The sequence below is a fragment of the Ambystoma mexicanum genome, chromosome 9 (assembly GCF_040938575.1).
Source record: "Ambystoma mexicanum isolate Mex_15411 chromosome 9, UKY_AmexF1_1, whole genome shotgun sequence".
Lineage (NCBI taxonomy): Eukaryota > Metazoa > Chordata > Amphibia > Caudata > Ambystomatidae > Ambystoma > Ambystoma mexicanum.
In genome coordinates, this window is record NC_090931.1 from 801,086,487 (window position 1) to 801,100,970 (window position 14,484).

Below are 14,484 nucleotides of genomic sequence, written 5' to 3' on the forward strand. Positions count from 1 at the left end.
AGTGACCAGAGCAGTGAAAAATGTGGAAAATCATCGAATTTTCATTGCACAATATTCAGAAACATTTTAAAATGTTTGCCCCGACTGCCCTCCCACCTGTCATGTGGATAAAAAACCACACCTCTGTGACAAGGCACAGGTGGGGTTAGAGGGAGGTGTAATGACATACACATAGGACAGATGCAGAATGGAATATTGGGCGAGGACGATTCACCAACAAAACCAAATAAATGACTGTATGTAGATCGCGTGTTTATTTTGACTGCCTCTTACATGTTAGAAAAGGCAAATTTGCTGACCGTGTCCAAAGTTCTGAAATTCACATAATATGTAAATACCACTTTAAAAACATCAGGTAATGGCTACTTCTTTAACACGTATGCCTTTTACAATATAAGTCTCTGGATCCTGTCTTCTCTAATACTTCAGTGTATCAGGATTAAAGCAATACGCTTTTTAGGCACTGGTTTAACACTGAAAGGATTGAATCCCGTATTTTAACTGTGGTGTCGGGTGCAAACTATTTGTTCGGCCAATGTCTTTAAGTTGTACCTATAACGTTGCCTAGGCTGAGAGAGAAACAAAAGGTTTATTAGCACATGGAAGTCGTCCTTGGCCTCCTCTCAGCCAATCAGCACGTTTGGAGTGCAGTCAATAACCACTTGCATAGATTACATTCAGAATATTCTGACTTCTAAGGCAGATAGAGAAGCAGCAGACTCACTTCCAGGCATGATTTCGTTTAACAAAACACTCCCTTTCTGGGAGAATCCTTTTTTCCACTTCAACACACAATTTACCACACCAAAGAGAAAGTGAAAACACAGGGAAAGCTTTCACTTCCTTATAGAGAACCCATTTCTTTTTACGTTATTCCTAATGCAGGCTCCTGTTCATCCAAGTTTGCAATTAGAATGCTTAACTTATAAAGACTCCCTTGTTTTTTTATTTATTACAAAATAAAAGCAAATTTACTAACATGCTTTGAATATTTATTTTACGCTCTATTAAACGTTTTCTACTTTCCAAACACAACCCGAAACCTATATTACTGTTACTAGTAAATGCTAATAGCCTTATACACCTCTGGAGAGATCATTATTGGTTGGGATAATGACCCTTCCCCAACGTATGGCCCTTAGTTTCGTTTGAGGCAATGACTTGTAGACAGGTCATTATCGTGCGATAATGACCCTTCCCTTGGAATATAAGGCTATAGTGCATCCTTTGTATCAGTGCAGTGTCAACTGATCTGAGGCATCACATCCATAGCTAAACCATTATTCCAAAACTCCATCCTTTATGAGTTTCAGAAATGGTCTCACTGCCCAACTGCAAGCCCAAGATTTTGCAAGCAGTGACTCCCAGGTGTATCACGCAATACCAATCAATACATTGGTAAGCAAATGGTAAAGAACAAAAATGTCTCATTAAAAAGAATGTAGTTGTCACCTTCTCTTGGATGCAACTGAAAGACTCCTACCACATTGATGAAAAGTGCCAAAAATATAATTTTAAGAACTAGATAAAAGTAGTTGTCCTCCTTTGTGCTTCATGAATATTTATATTTATTCCAAAAACGCATATATGAAACCTGAAAAAATGATCTCACAACTTATTTAAGAAAAAGAACCTCCACCTCTGTCTTGCTCACTTCGTAGGTTAATAAACAAAACCCCAGTTATAGTCTCTTTCGCTCAATCTCAAGCATCTTTTCTACAGTATCTGTCCTCCACAGTTGTAATATCAGTCAACACAAGACACTCTTTGCGCTGATGTGGGACCCACTGTCTCAATGAGTGACCTCTTCCTGATTTGTTTTTCCCTGTTGCCGATATACAAAAGAGAACGTAACTTCAGTTCTCCACTCTCTCCAAGGTATGCGCTAGATGGAAACTGCAGTGCCCATGTGCATGTTTTTGCTCGAGGGGAGTGCATGCCAACGTGGGGGGATGTGCTAAAGCTCATCTGCATTTCTGCGGGCTTCTTTCATTCAGTGTTGGATTGGCAAATGTATACGACATGGCTGATTGACTGAGGAGCAGTGATGAGAGTTACGTTTGAATACCAACTCAGCCAACACCATCTGGTATTGGCCATGTCTTTTTTTAACTAACAATTCCTGCTCCACATTATTCACATTTCAAAACCCTTTGTAATATAATTTGATATATATACATTTTTTTACAGTACCAAATTCAGTCCACTACAGTCACCTCTGATTGCCAAGATTATTGGCTCTTTCATATTATGTTTTATTTTGTTGCTTTTATAAGGTCAATGCTACATCCACTCCACTTTTTAAGTGCTCACGCTGCTCTCCCCTTGCTCACCTCCCTTCCCACAGCCGTTCATACCTGACATCAACTAGGTGCCATGAGAAAAGGTCAAGAGCAGAGGGAATGTTAAGCACTCTGCAGGATAACAACACCTCCAAAATAGCTGCAAAAAACACATTTAAAATTACTGTAAGAAAGATACGAAATCGAAGAAGGAGGGCCAAACCATAGCACACAGTTTAAAAAAAGATGCCACAATAGACAACATTGTGACCATTATTCTATCCAAATGCCAAAAATGACCTTCGTATCAATGCAGTTCTGAACCTGTGCTAGTTGATCACTGGACGGATTATGTCAAACCCTCCTTGGCATTATGCTACAAGGAGAGACTATGCACAGCTAGCAGGTGAGTGCACATAATGCTTCGGCCAAACAATACGCAATGGTACATGCTGCTTCAAGTGCCTAAGCATACATAAAGTACTATATGCTAAGACTCGTATTTGTGTTCTGTATTAATTCCATTTTGTATTTTACATTTCTTGAAGGCATCAAAAGAAAATCAAGAAAATGCATTTATAAAAAAGGCCAATTCAAACAATTGTTGGCAGCATTGAGAGTCGAAACCAGCTCTGCTGGCTTCCTTCCACTGGAGGTGAATGCTCTCATTGCTTTAACAGCAACATTGTGAAGATGAAGCCTAAAGAAGTATGGAAAAGTATCAAACCATCCCCATGTATCACAATGCACTCTGTTACGAAGTGATAATCTCATTGACCATATCACAGCATTTAAGGCTCACTGCCACTCAAAGCGTGTCTGGTTCTGTTTCTATTTGCAGAATTTCAAAAGCAACAAAACAATCATTGACAAAGCTAGTTTTAACTTTTGTATGTGGGTGTCCACAACCTGCTACTCTCCTGATGTTTTGGACTCCAACTCCTGTGATCTCCTGCCATTCACAATGCAGGCTGCGGCAGATGGGAGTTGTAGCGCAAAACATCTGGAGAGTCAAAGGTTGCAGACATCTGACAATGTGTGTATTACACTGGATCATCTTAAAAAGGGACAAATTAAATCTAGGCTGTGTTTTAGGGCTTGGCTGCAGAGGTGCGGGAGCCTCCCAAATGTTGAGGACGTTGCAGGCGGGACTCAGCAGCAATTCTCATGCTGCTCTGTGTTTGTTTCGTTCTTATTCGTATTGTTAGCCCTGAAAAGTAAACCATTTTGTAAACTCAAAGCTTCATCCGCTGCATTTTTTCAGTGCTGACGCTGCCCTCCCCCTGCTCCCCTACCCTCTCCCAGCTGATCACACCTGTTAGCAACTATTTCCAATGTTCCGAATAGAGGCGGTGTCAAGCACTCTGCAGTTGGCTATCTCCACAAAAAAACCCAAAATGTAAAGCTACTATAAGAAAGGTCAGAGGCTAAAAAAGGCGTCCCAGATTGTTGAACATATTGCAATAAAGGTGTTTCAATAAAGAGACACAATTGTGAATATTATTTTACCCACAAAAATCAAAACATGACATTGGTTGTCATGCAGTTCTGAACCTATGCTATTTGATCGCTGGAGGGACTATTTCAAACTGCCCCTCTGTGTCTTGAAAAATTGAAACATTGAGAGACTATTTCTAGCTAGCAAGTCAGTGCAAAGTATTCCCTGGCAAACCAAGCCACAATGGTAAATGCTGCTCCAAGTGTACATAAGCACACAAAAATCACTATAAGCTATAACTAGTAGACATCAAAAGAAAAGCATCGAAGTGCATTTAAAAGAAAGATCAATTCAGGTGTTTGCATTGCTGAGACCACTGGTGGTGAGTGCGCTCGCTGCTTTACCACCAATGACATGATGATGAGGCCTGAAGAGTGAATAGGGGAGCACAAAACGCTTCTGGGGGAGGGGACTCAAGCAAGGGGAAATGAGGGTTTGAAGCAGAGCTGGTGAGCTAGGGGAAGACAGGTTTCACCTTAAAGAGAACGACGTTTTTCAAAAAGTGGTGGAGTGGGGGCTCATTGAGTAATCTACTGTAGATTTCTTCTGTTTCTTCTGTACTAGGTGTTGTACATACCAACACTGCATGGCCAATGTATTCAATATGTACTGTAAAAACAGGATGGGATGCATATAAAGAGTTAATAAAACAAAAACAAAAAACACTGCACATATTTTCTAGCTCTTATTTATTGCAACCAAACAGTATATACAGACACATGCAAACCATAAGCAAAATACACTATCACACCAAGTTCTAAACCTGGGATCCCAGGCTATCATAGGTGCCCCAGGCAGGCTTTCAACCCCGCAGCCATCAGCCACTGCTCTTACAGTGTGTGACGTGCATCTGAATGCCTATGTGCATGAAAGCACTCTCACATCACCCTCACCTCACCCTCACCGTAAAACTGTCATCAGATCCAGCTCTTCAAGGATCAGGTTTTTGCAACTGTGCTTAATGGCAAGGCGCCATTTAGGAGTAAAATGATAAACTCACTGGATGTCATCACTTCTCCCAGGGGGGGACCCTTTCCCATTAAGGCAGGGAGGTAAGGCTGCTGCCCGATAGTCCCCCTGGGGTCAGTATAATGAGGGAAGATCTCATGGGGAGGGACTCCCCTCCACCCCCAGGCAGAAGGATGACCACCCAGGGTACAGCCCTACTGAGAACATCACACCCCCACATACTCTAACCTCTCCATCTTCTACTAACCTCTTTGTAGACAGTAGGCCTATGTACTATTGTAAAGTAGACCACCTCAACGTCCTAAAAAATACTGGGATGAAGAAGAGCATCAGAATCATCGGTAGTCCAAGTACCAGGATGAGGTGGGACACAGGATCAATGAAGAGCGATACCAAGAAGGAACTGCAGCGGTATAGCTTTCCGCAGAGGCATGGTTCTTTTTATGCCATAAACACTGAAGAAGGATTACCTGTCAGACGGACACAGCCAACCAGGATGTGACAACGTGAATCCCCAAAAGCACAAAGGAGACACAGAGATGGCCAGGACAGAGCAGAGGGCAGTCTGCTCCCAGACTCAAGAGGAGAATGGGACTCCTTCCCCCAATGGCTTCCAGATGATAAGTTAATGCAAGGCTGGCTGACGGTGATGTAATCGCAAGAGGCAGAGTCCAGACCATCACTCCAAGGACCGGGCAGGAGATTCGCAAGGTTAAGGCGCTGAGACGCAGAGATGCCCGTGCAGCACGAAGAGTAAGAAGGAGACCCCAGGAAGAACCGGCCACGCATCCCAGGAACATGGAAGGTAATGGCATAGGCAAGGAAACCGGTAGGGGCTGAAAAATACAGGAGGCAGAAACCCTTTACGAAAATAACGAGCTGGACTATCTTCTTCATGTCAGTACTTGGCAAGCAAAGAGAGGGGGGGAGAAACCATGGTCGTGGACCCAAACATACAGAATCATAGGAGTCATCTTCCTCGTGTCAGTACTTGGCAAGCAAGACAGCCAAGGAGGCATAAAGAGAGGGTGAGAGAAATCGGGGTCGGGACACAAACCAACCAAGTCATACGAGTCATTTTCTTTGTGGCAGTACTTGGAAGGGAAGTGGGCCAGACCAAAGGAGAAGAGAAAAAACGGTTGAGCCCCAAAACAAGAGAGTGATATGAGTCATCTTCCTCATGGAAGTACTTGGCAGGGAAGTGAACCAAGTGGGACAAACCAAAGAAGAAGAGAAACAAGGGTCGATGACACAAACCAAGAGAGCAAAATTAGACATCATCCTTGTGGCAGTACATGGCAGGGAAGTGGACCAGACCAAAGAAGAAGAGATAAGCCAGGGTCTGAGACCCTCATAACATTCAGAGTTGGATGTTGTAAGTGTGAAACTTAATGAGGCGAAGACCAGGGGAAGGGAGTCGTTACCCCTGGTTATAAGAGATTGTTTTTGCAGATCCCAGGAGGAGGGAGTCAGTATCCTGGTGACCTGGACCAGGAGGAAGGTCCAACAGGCCTGGGGAAGGGACCCATTCCCCTGGGTCTTTTTGAGACTGAGACCAAACACCAGGAGAAGGGAGACATTCTCTTGGCCCACCGAGAAAGTGAACATTGTTTGATATTCATTTGGAACTTTGTGACCTGGGGAAGTGATTCATTCCCCCAGGCTGTTTGAGACAGAACGCCAGGAGAAGGGAGGCATTCTCCTGGCCTACAAAGTAAACATTGTTTTGGAACTTTGTGACCTGCGGAACGGAGTCATTCCCCCAGACTGTTTTTTGAAGGACTGCAAGGAGGAGGGAGACATTCTGTTGGCCCAGCAAGGAAACATGGCGTGGAGACTTCAACCATAACTCAGGAGATCAGAACGTTACTGCTTTATCCTTTAGGTTATGGTGTAAGGTCCAGAAATAGGATTTTCTTGACACAGGACGGTGGACAGTTTTACTTTAACAGACAAACTGACAGGCACCTTAGATCTGTAGTTGAGACAGGGAAGCCCCCTCTTAGGAATAGGCAAAGATAGGTTTTTTCTTGCCTTACTACCTAATAAAAGTCTTTAGCCCCAAACATGCCACCTTTGTGTTAGAGTCCTTCTTCTGCACCATTATACATCTGAAAAGCCTGTGCATGACCAGTATCGAAGACAGATTGGAGCTAAACCAGTGTCGCGATCTATTGGTGATGTGGCCAGTTCAGCAGATTTAAAAAAAAAACATTATGCTTATACATGTTGTTCTTAGGTTCCGTTTCATTGGGTATCTTTGAAAGAGAGTATGTTGTTTCCTTCTTAGGTGTCTAGAAAACCATAGTGGCATACATCCTAGCATGCTAGTGTCCATTCATTTTAGAATTCTATTTTCTAAGATGTATTCAGAGAATAGAAATGACTACAACTAAATACGTGGAATAAATAAGTGTGCCTAAAACTACTCAATGTTGGCATGATATGGGGAGAGGTCCCGCAAGCATCTGAAACAGCATCACAAACATCCCAGACAAAAGGCAATCCACCAACGCATCTTTATCTACTGGATTCCCTCCAATATGTAAATATTCAGATTTCCAGCAGGTTGTTGTATATCCTCCAATTCATTATCTGTTTCTTTCAGTGGTTTTATTGGTTCATTTGGATCAAACGCCAACATTCTTTCTGTATACTCATTTGGAATAAAAATCAGAAGTGCTCAACGCATTTGTGTACCGACACATTCTGACATTCTAAGACAGGTTATGAAAATATATCACAGAAAGGGAACAAAGAAGAGTACAAATAATTCAACATACCAGTAAAGCAGCACAGATTGGGCCATGGATCACATACAGCAAATGTGTTTCTGAACTGATCCAACAACTGCAAAAACAAAAACAAGAAACATACTGCAGCATCTAACTTTAGAACTGTTTTAAAGTTATACGAGTCTTAGACTGAGGCACACTCACTTGTCATTGTAATATAAACTTCTAGCCACAGAATGTATGCAGGCAGGAATCAATGGGAATCCTAAAAAAGAAAACAAAAAATCTATGTTACAACTTGTATTTACTTGAAATGTAATCTGTGAAATGGGCAATAAGCAAGCCAAAAAATATTAAAGGAATTGCAATATTCTGGTTGTCCAAACCAAGGGCCCAAATATGCAAAGGAGTGTGAGGAACTCATGATGACAACAAGTAAGACTTACACAAGTGATCACCGTTCAATAGTGTATATTGAACAATAAATGCTGTATGCAGGTTGGAAAAACGCTTAATCTAACCTAAATCTAAGATGGGAGAAAGCGTCAACCATCAAATGATATGATAGGTTATTTAGAACATGCTTAATACCATGAGGTTTACTAAGAGCGGACACGGGGATCGCACCTGTGTTGCTCCGCATTGTCTTGCTTACAAGACGAGCAGTTGTCCCTGAGCTATCCTCCCGGGACGGGAATGAATAACAAGGCAGTCCTAGTGGTGTTGTGTCAAATCAAAAGGGCCTATACTAAGAAAACCTATTGCAAAACCTCACAACTAATACAAAAAGGGGTGTGGGATAGTTCTAAAGAAAAGGAAGAAGTGTTCTCAAATAATATGTCGGGATGCAGTAGCTTAAGTCTCCCTTCTCCATGTTTTGGACACGGGGTAAAATGGGAGTTTGGAGCACATTATAGTCTCGGGCTTCTCCAGCACGAGACGATAGTTCTAATGACAGCTCTCAAGATACACACTCAAGCGTTCAATTATCAGGGCCGTCGATGACCGAGCCTCATTTCACTTGAAAGTCTCTTGTCTTCAAGGACCTGAAGTGTTAAAACAACAAAACAAAAGTTCCCTTAACCAAATGAAATTTTGTGCCAATTGTTCAGTGGGTGAGGTTCTCCCCTGCCCCCCCCCCCTCTTTTGGGAGCTGACCCCTCTTAATTGTTCTTCATAGTTGATATAGGGTGCTGGTTTCTCCCCGGGTCTCCCTCTGCTGGGCACTGACCCTCTTTGTATCGTATTTCAGAAAATATCACAGTTCCTTTATCATTCAACTTTGGGTGAAAGGTTCACCCCTGGGTCTCCCTCGGTTGGGCTCGGACCCCTCTTCTCTTTAGCTTCTTGGATGATGGCTTCACCATTGGATCTCTCCGTCGGGCTCAGACCACTTTTGCCTTTAGCTTTTTGGGTGATGGCTTCACCCCTGGATCTCCCTCAGTCAGGCTCAGACCCCTCTTGCCTTTAACGGGATTCAATTCCCTTGGTTTTGCAATGTTCTTTTGCTGTGGGATTCACTTCCCTTTCTTTCACAGTCCTTGTAGATCAAAGTCTTTTGATTGTACAGGGATTTTGTTTGACCCTCTGTATGACCACTTTGACCTATTTTGAGGACCTTCCTACGGCCTTCTGGTACTCGTAGTTTCTCTCATATGGAGCTCGACCATAGTCTCTTGAGTTAGCACCCACAGGGTGCCGATTTCCCTCTGCCACTGGTATCTCCTTCACACTTTTCACAGTTTATTCAAAGTTCATCAACTTTAGTTCAAAACTTGCCACTTTGCGATTTCTATTCAACACAGCCTGGTTCATATCGATTCTCCCTTAGACTCACCGGCTGTGATGAACCGCTTGGCTGTTGCCTCTCTGGAGTCAATGTCGGTACCATGGGCGCGGGAGCTTCTCTCGCTCCTGCTTATTGACATAGGCTTGCCAAGTGTACCGTTGACATTTGCTGCAGGACACTTGTGCTATTGTTCGCGGTCTTAGGCTCTCTTCCGCGAAGGGTCTGGGGGCCTCAGACGAAAAGGGCATGGTCACTTCTCTCCTCGCCACCCTCTCGATTCCTGCTGCCTTTCTCCTTCTTTTGAACTGGTAGCCGTCTCGACATGCTGTCTGCTTTACTCGCCTCGCTCATACTGTGCTCTCTGGCTCCACCTTTTATCCCTGCGGGGAAGGGAAAGGGCTGCCAGGTGTGTGTGATTCTGATCAATTGCCTGACCCTTGTATTGGGACATGTCAGGTAAACGGCTCTGATGTTAGCCCATTGTCCTTTGTGTTGTGCGAAAGTGTTAGCATTAGAAAAGGGTGGGCAGTGCTTTGGATTGTCCTCTGTGAGAGGATGGGGGAAAGGTGTAAAAGGAAGGGGGATACTGCGTCTCACCCTTCGGTGTCCCACTCCCCGAAGACCCCTCATCCAGGTGATCCTCCCTTACTGGCCTACCCCCAGGAACAGGATCTGATAGCGATGGCCGTGTCCTGGCCACCTGGATGACAGATCCTCTAGGTTTAGCCAGGGAGACAGCTTCAGGTTTCTCACAGGAGCCAGATACACTTTCTCATGATGACAATTTTGGGGTGGACTCTCAACTAAAACAAATTGTTGGTTTAAAGTACACACATAAATGAACATTTGTTTAGATATATAACAGCTTGAGACTTGACACAGTTCCTAAGACAAAGCACATATGACTTATTGCTCCATTAAATTAAAAAGGTCCCCCTATGGTGGAATTGGTGTGTGTCTGCTGAACAAAGCGGCATGAGACTGAATTCTGCCTCTGAGTCACCACTTTCTGGGTCACCTCAAAGTCTTACAGGTAGATTTGAGCAGCTGCAGGAGACATTTGAGGCAAACCAACATTGCTTGCTCTTCCTCGTCAATGCTAGGCCATGACAGAGCAACACGAGTCCTAGGATTCCACCACATGTAGACCGTTATAGATGAACCTAGACTGCGTAACATGCAAAGAAGATGGTTTCTGTGAGCAATTGAGTGCCAGAGTCCAAAACATCTTCATTATACTTAGCACTAAAAGCCACTGAGCCAGTTTGTGTTTGAAAGGCCGCCATTCTGTGAAGTGACGCAATCAAATAAATGAATTGCATCCAGCTCCATGATCTTTTAACCTAAATACTTTAGGTCTGCCCAAAAAGAGCTCTAGGCATAAGGACTTGTTAATATGACATAGCCCAGACCTTCCAGAAGTACAGAAGCTAAACTACTAGATTTTAGAGTGGAAAACTACAGCCCTATTCCTTCTGGATGTGTCTCCAGTTTATGACACCACATGTAGACAGACAAATCATGATTCAGAAGGTGAATGTTGTCAACGAAGTTAGTCGAGCACTTGGCTTGCTTGAATCACAACTTCAAGGCGGATCAGTCAAAGTTAAAAAGGTCCTTTTTCTCTCGAAAGGCCTCATTACCTCTTGTACTCTCTCACTGAACCATGCTTATGCCCTATCAACTATATGTTATGTTACTTGGCATTTATATAGCACTCTATACATGATTGGTATGACCTCAAAGCGCTGGTGGGTTGCACGCCTGCATGAACCGTAGTTCTGGTCAGCAGAGAGAGATAGTGTCATCGGGAGCGTGGGTGCACCAGATGTGTGTGCAGCTGATGTCATTGCCGGGTGGTAGCTGCATCCTAGCGTTGGGTGTGGTGCTGGAGATATCATTTGGATGTGTGCAGTCTGGTGGGTGGTCACCCAGTCTGGGCTGTGGCTGCGTTAGGCCTGAAGGACACATATGTGAGCAACTAGGCCGGAATGTGCTCAGTTAGCTGTGTTTTATTAGGGTGATGAGGTGTTTGTGGGGCGTCTTCGTATTTGAACAGCTAGGCTGAATTAATCAGGGGTATAGCTGTGTTCTAGTTGAATGTTGGTGTATAGTAGAGAGTAAGCGTAGTGATGTGATATGATGGTTATCTTTAAAACGCCCAAGACCAGGCACGTGAACAGGATGGCAGGGAACAGAGCGACAAACAGACACATAGAGACAGGGGCTGGGTTTACAGCGACGTGGGGGGATACAGATATATGGCAACAGTATGGGGAGCAGGAAGGCAGGGTCCTTCCATTCCATCCATTGCACCCACCTCATCTATTCCATCCATTCCATCCACTCCATCCACTCCACCCATTCCATCCATTCAATGGGTACATTCCATCCTTCCACTCCATCCACCCCGTCCACTTCGTCCGTTTCTTCGATTCCATCCATTCCATCTGCCCCATTCATTCGGTCCGCTCCGTCCATTCCATTCAGTTCGTCCACTCTATCACATCCACTCTATCCATTTTACTATTCCATCCATTTTATCCATTACACCAATTCCATTCATTCCATCCATTTCATCCATTCCATCCATCCACTTCATCCACTCTATCTATTTCATCCACTCTATCCATATCATCCACTCTATCCATATCATCCATTCCATCCACTCTGTCCATGGAGACAATCTCCAACGTATGATCTAACTAGTTGCCATGGAAAAGATCTAACACTTGATGCAGCACATTTAACTATGTTTAAATAGAGCCACAACATAAATTCCAGTGAAAAGTGCTAGGAACCAAAGTTTGACCCTTGAATCGAACATCTCTTTCTTCACCTCAAATAAGTAGAATTAGGAAGTCATAGCACCGTCACATAAATGGTGGGGAAAGTTCTACTCTCCCTGGATCTACAAAATAGGATCAAAGTAGTCAGCGTGCTTATTCTCACAAAACGATACGCCTCTGCACTAGACTACCCACGAAAATGATGCATGACCTCTGACTGCTACAAAATCGAGCAATGAGCCTGATCTTTAATTGAAAAGCACGAGCTTATTTCTGTAGCAAAGACATCCCTCCAGTAGCACGTGATTCAACAACGATGTACATTCAAAGTACTTTGTGTTACCCACAAGCAAGTGTGAGGTAAGGTCTCATACTACTTAACGGCATACCTACAAGCATAAACCTCTCAGAGAACTCCTGTAACAAATCCAAAACAAAAGAAAACATACCGCCAGAAGGGCAAAGCATTTTGGAACAGATTGCCTGTATCTCCTTGAAGCAAATGACAAACCACTGCATGGGCATGCAGTCTTCCAAACCTTCCTCTTCAAACAAGCTTTCCCCATTTGGCACATACAACTTAAAGGCACTAACAATAGACCATCCAAATGGGCCTAAGCGCCTCAAAGCCTTGGATCTGAATGGGCTTTCCCATCACAAGGATTTTCTCCCGACTCATCCTCACCATTGTACTTGTGCTTAGAAACTGGTCTTTGTTATTGGGCTGGTAGGATAGCTCAGGGGCAACACATCTGTCTTGGAAGCAAAACAGAGCATAGCAACACAGGTTTGAATATCAGTCTGGTGCTTATTTTATTTATTTTTACATTTATAGAGCGCACCTAACCCAGAGGCAACTGGGTGCTAGGTTACATATAGGTAGCGGTTACAGTAGTTACATGATGAAGTAGGTTACAGGTTATGGTTGCAATTAAAGTATGTTGCATGCATAAGATTGTAGTTGCGGTTGGTTACAGGTACAGGCAATTTGCAGGTACAAAGTTTAGACAATAGCTGGATGCGAAGGAGAGCGTATGATTGCAGTTCCTCTAGATATCTTGGGAAAGGAGCCAGGTTTTGAGGCCTTTGCCGAAAGAACAGAGGGAAGAATCTGATCTAGCGCTAAGGGTAGGGCATGCCATTGTTTGGCCGCAATCACAGGGAAGCTGCTACCTCCAGCTTTTTGTTGCCTGTATCTACGGATGGCTAGAAGGCACAAATATGCAGATCGGGTGGGTCTGTTGGATTGTACCATGGAGATTTGTCTAGCTTGGTAGATTGCAGCGCTGTTTGATAGGCATATGTGGGTCGGAGATAATGTTTTGAATGTGATGTGTTCCCGGACCAGGAGCCAGTGTATATTTCGTCTAGCTGATGAGATGTGATCTTTTTTAGGGATGTTGAGTGCAGCTCCCACAGCATTGTTCTGGATGATCTGTAATTTGTTGGTGTTGCGCGAATTGGATCCTGCAAAGGGGGAGTTAGAATAGTTGATCCTAGACAGTTTGAGGGCTCTGGCGAGGGTGATACAGTTGTCAGCAGTGAGGAATGGCCTGCAGTCGTTAATCAGTTTGGCAGTGTAAGCTGCTGCTGATGCGATTGCGTTTACCTGCCTCGTTAGGGAGAGCGATGAGTCTAGGTATACACCTAAGGTTTTTACCTCTTTGGCAACTGTGATAATGTTTCAGTCGATGGTAAAGAAATTATAAGAGTCCGATAGGTTAATTAACCGAGATTGTGTGCCAATGAGGAGTAGTTCAATTTTCTCATCATCTTGGCAGAGCTTGTGTTGCGCCATCCAGGCCTGAATGGTTTGGTATATTTCGCTTAGAAACTGGTCTCCGTTATTAAGCGCATTGTAAAAAGAACAATTAATATTATTATCCTCTGCCTTATTGTTTAAACTTCATGACCCTGATGCACTTGCCAGTTCTGCTGCTGGTATCCTGGCACGTTTATCCTGAGGCACATTATCTGTAAATCATGCTTAGCCTTGTACAGTTCCGGCTCTAACATTTCATTTGTTGGTGGAATTTGGAAAAATGTAATGTATGGTACTTATGTAGTTCCTGCACGCACGCACGCACACACACTTTTGTCATCGCACCTCTCCACCTCACACGTGTCAATCCTATACGCACAGCTTTCATCAGCTAACTGATAACTAGTGCAACCCTGATTTCCCTGAATGTAACCAGTTGTTCCTCCACTCCATCCTTTCCTTTGGTTCACCCCCACCTATCGTTGGTACTCTAATGTCCCCTGCTGCCCCCTTACTTCCTTCAACCCTGATGAGCTCTTAAGCAGTTGTACCGTATATAGAGCACGGCAAAGCAGCTAAATACTATAAAAAGGAGACTTGTGCTGCCTGAAAGGCATTTCAGACACATTTGAATACATCCGTGATGTGTGAGGCCTTGGT

The 14,484-nt window shown here is 43.8% G+C and overlaps 1 protein-coding gene across 2 annotated transcripts in view; it reads right to left on the reverse strand.

Annotated features, from left to right (window-relative positions):
• Window positions 1-14,484, reverse strand: part of CALCRL (calcitonin receptor like receptor) — a 310,549-nt gene that overhangs the window by 41,204 nt on the left and 254,861 nt on the right. For both annotated transcript variants that reach the window (XM_069615768.1, XM_069615769.1), the window contains 2 exons: window positions 7,689-7,749; window positions 7,533-7,599 (listed from right to left, as the gene is read on the reverse strand). In XM_069615768.1, the coding sequence (XP_069471869.1) occupies window positions 7,533-7,599; window positions 7,689-7,749 (128 nt within the window). The remainder of the gene's footprint in view (window positions 1-7,532; window positions 7,600-7,688; window positions 7,750-14,484) is intronic.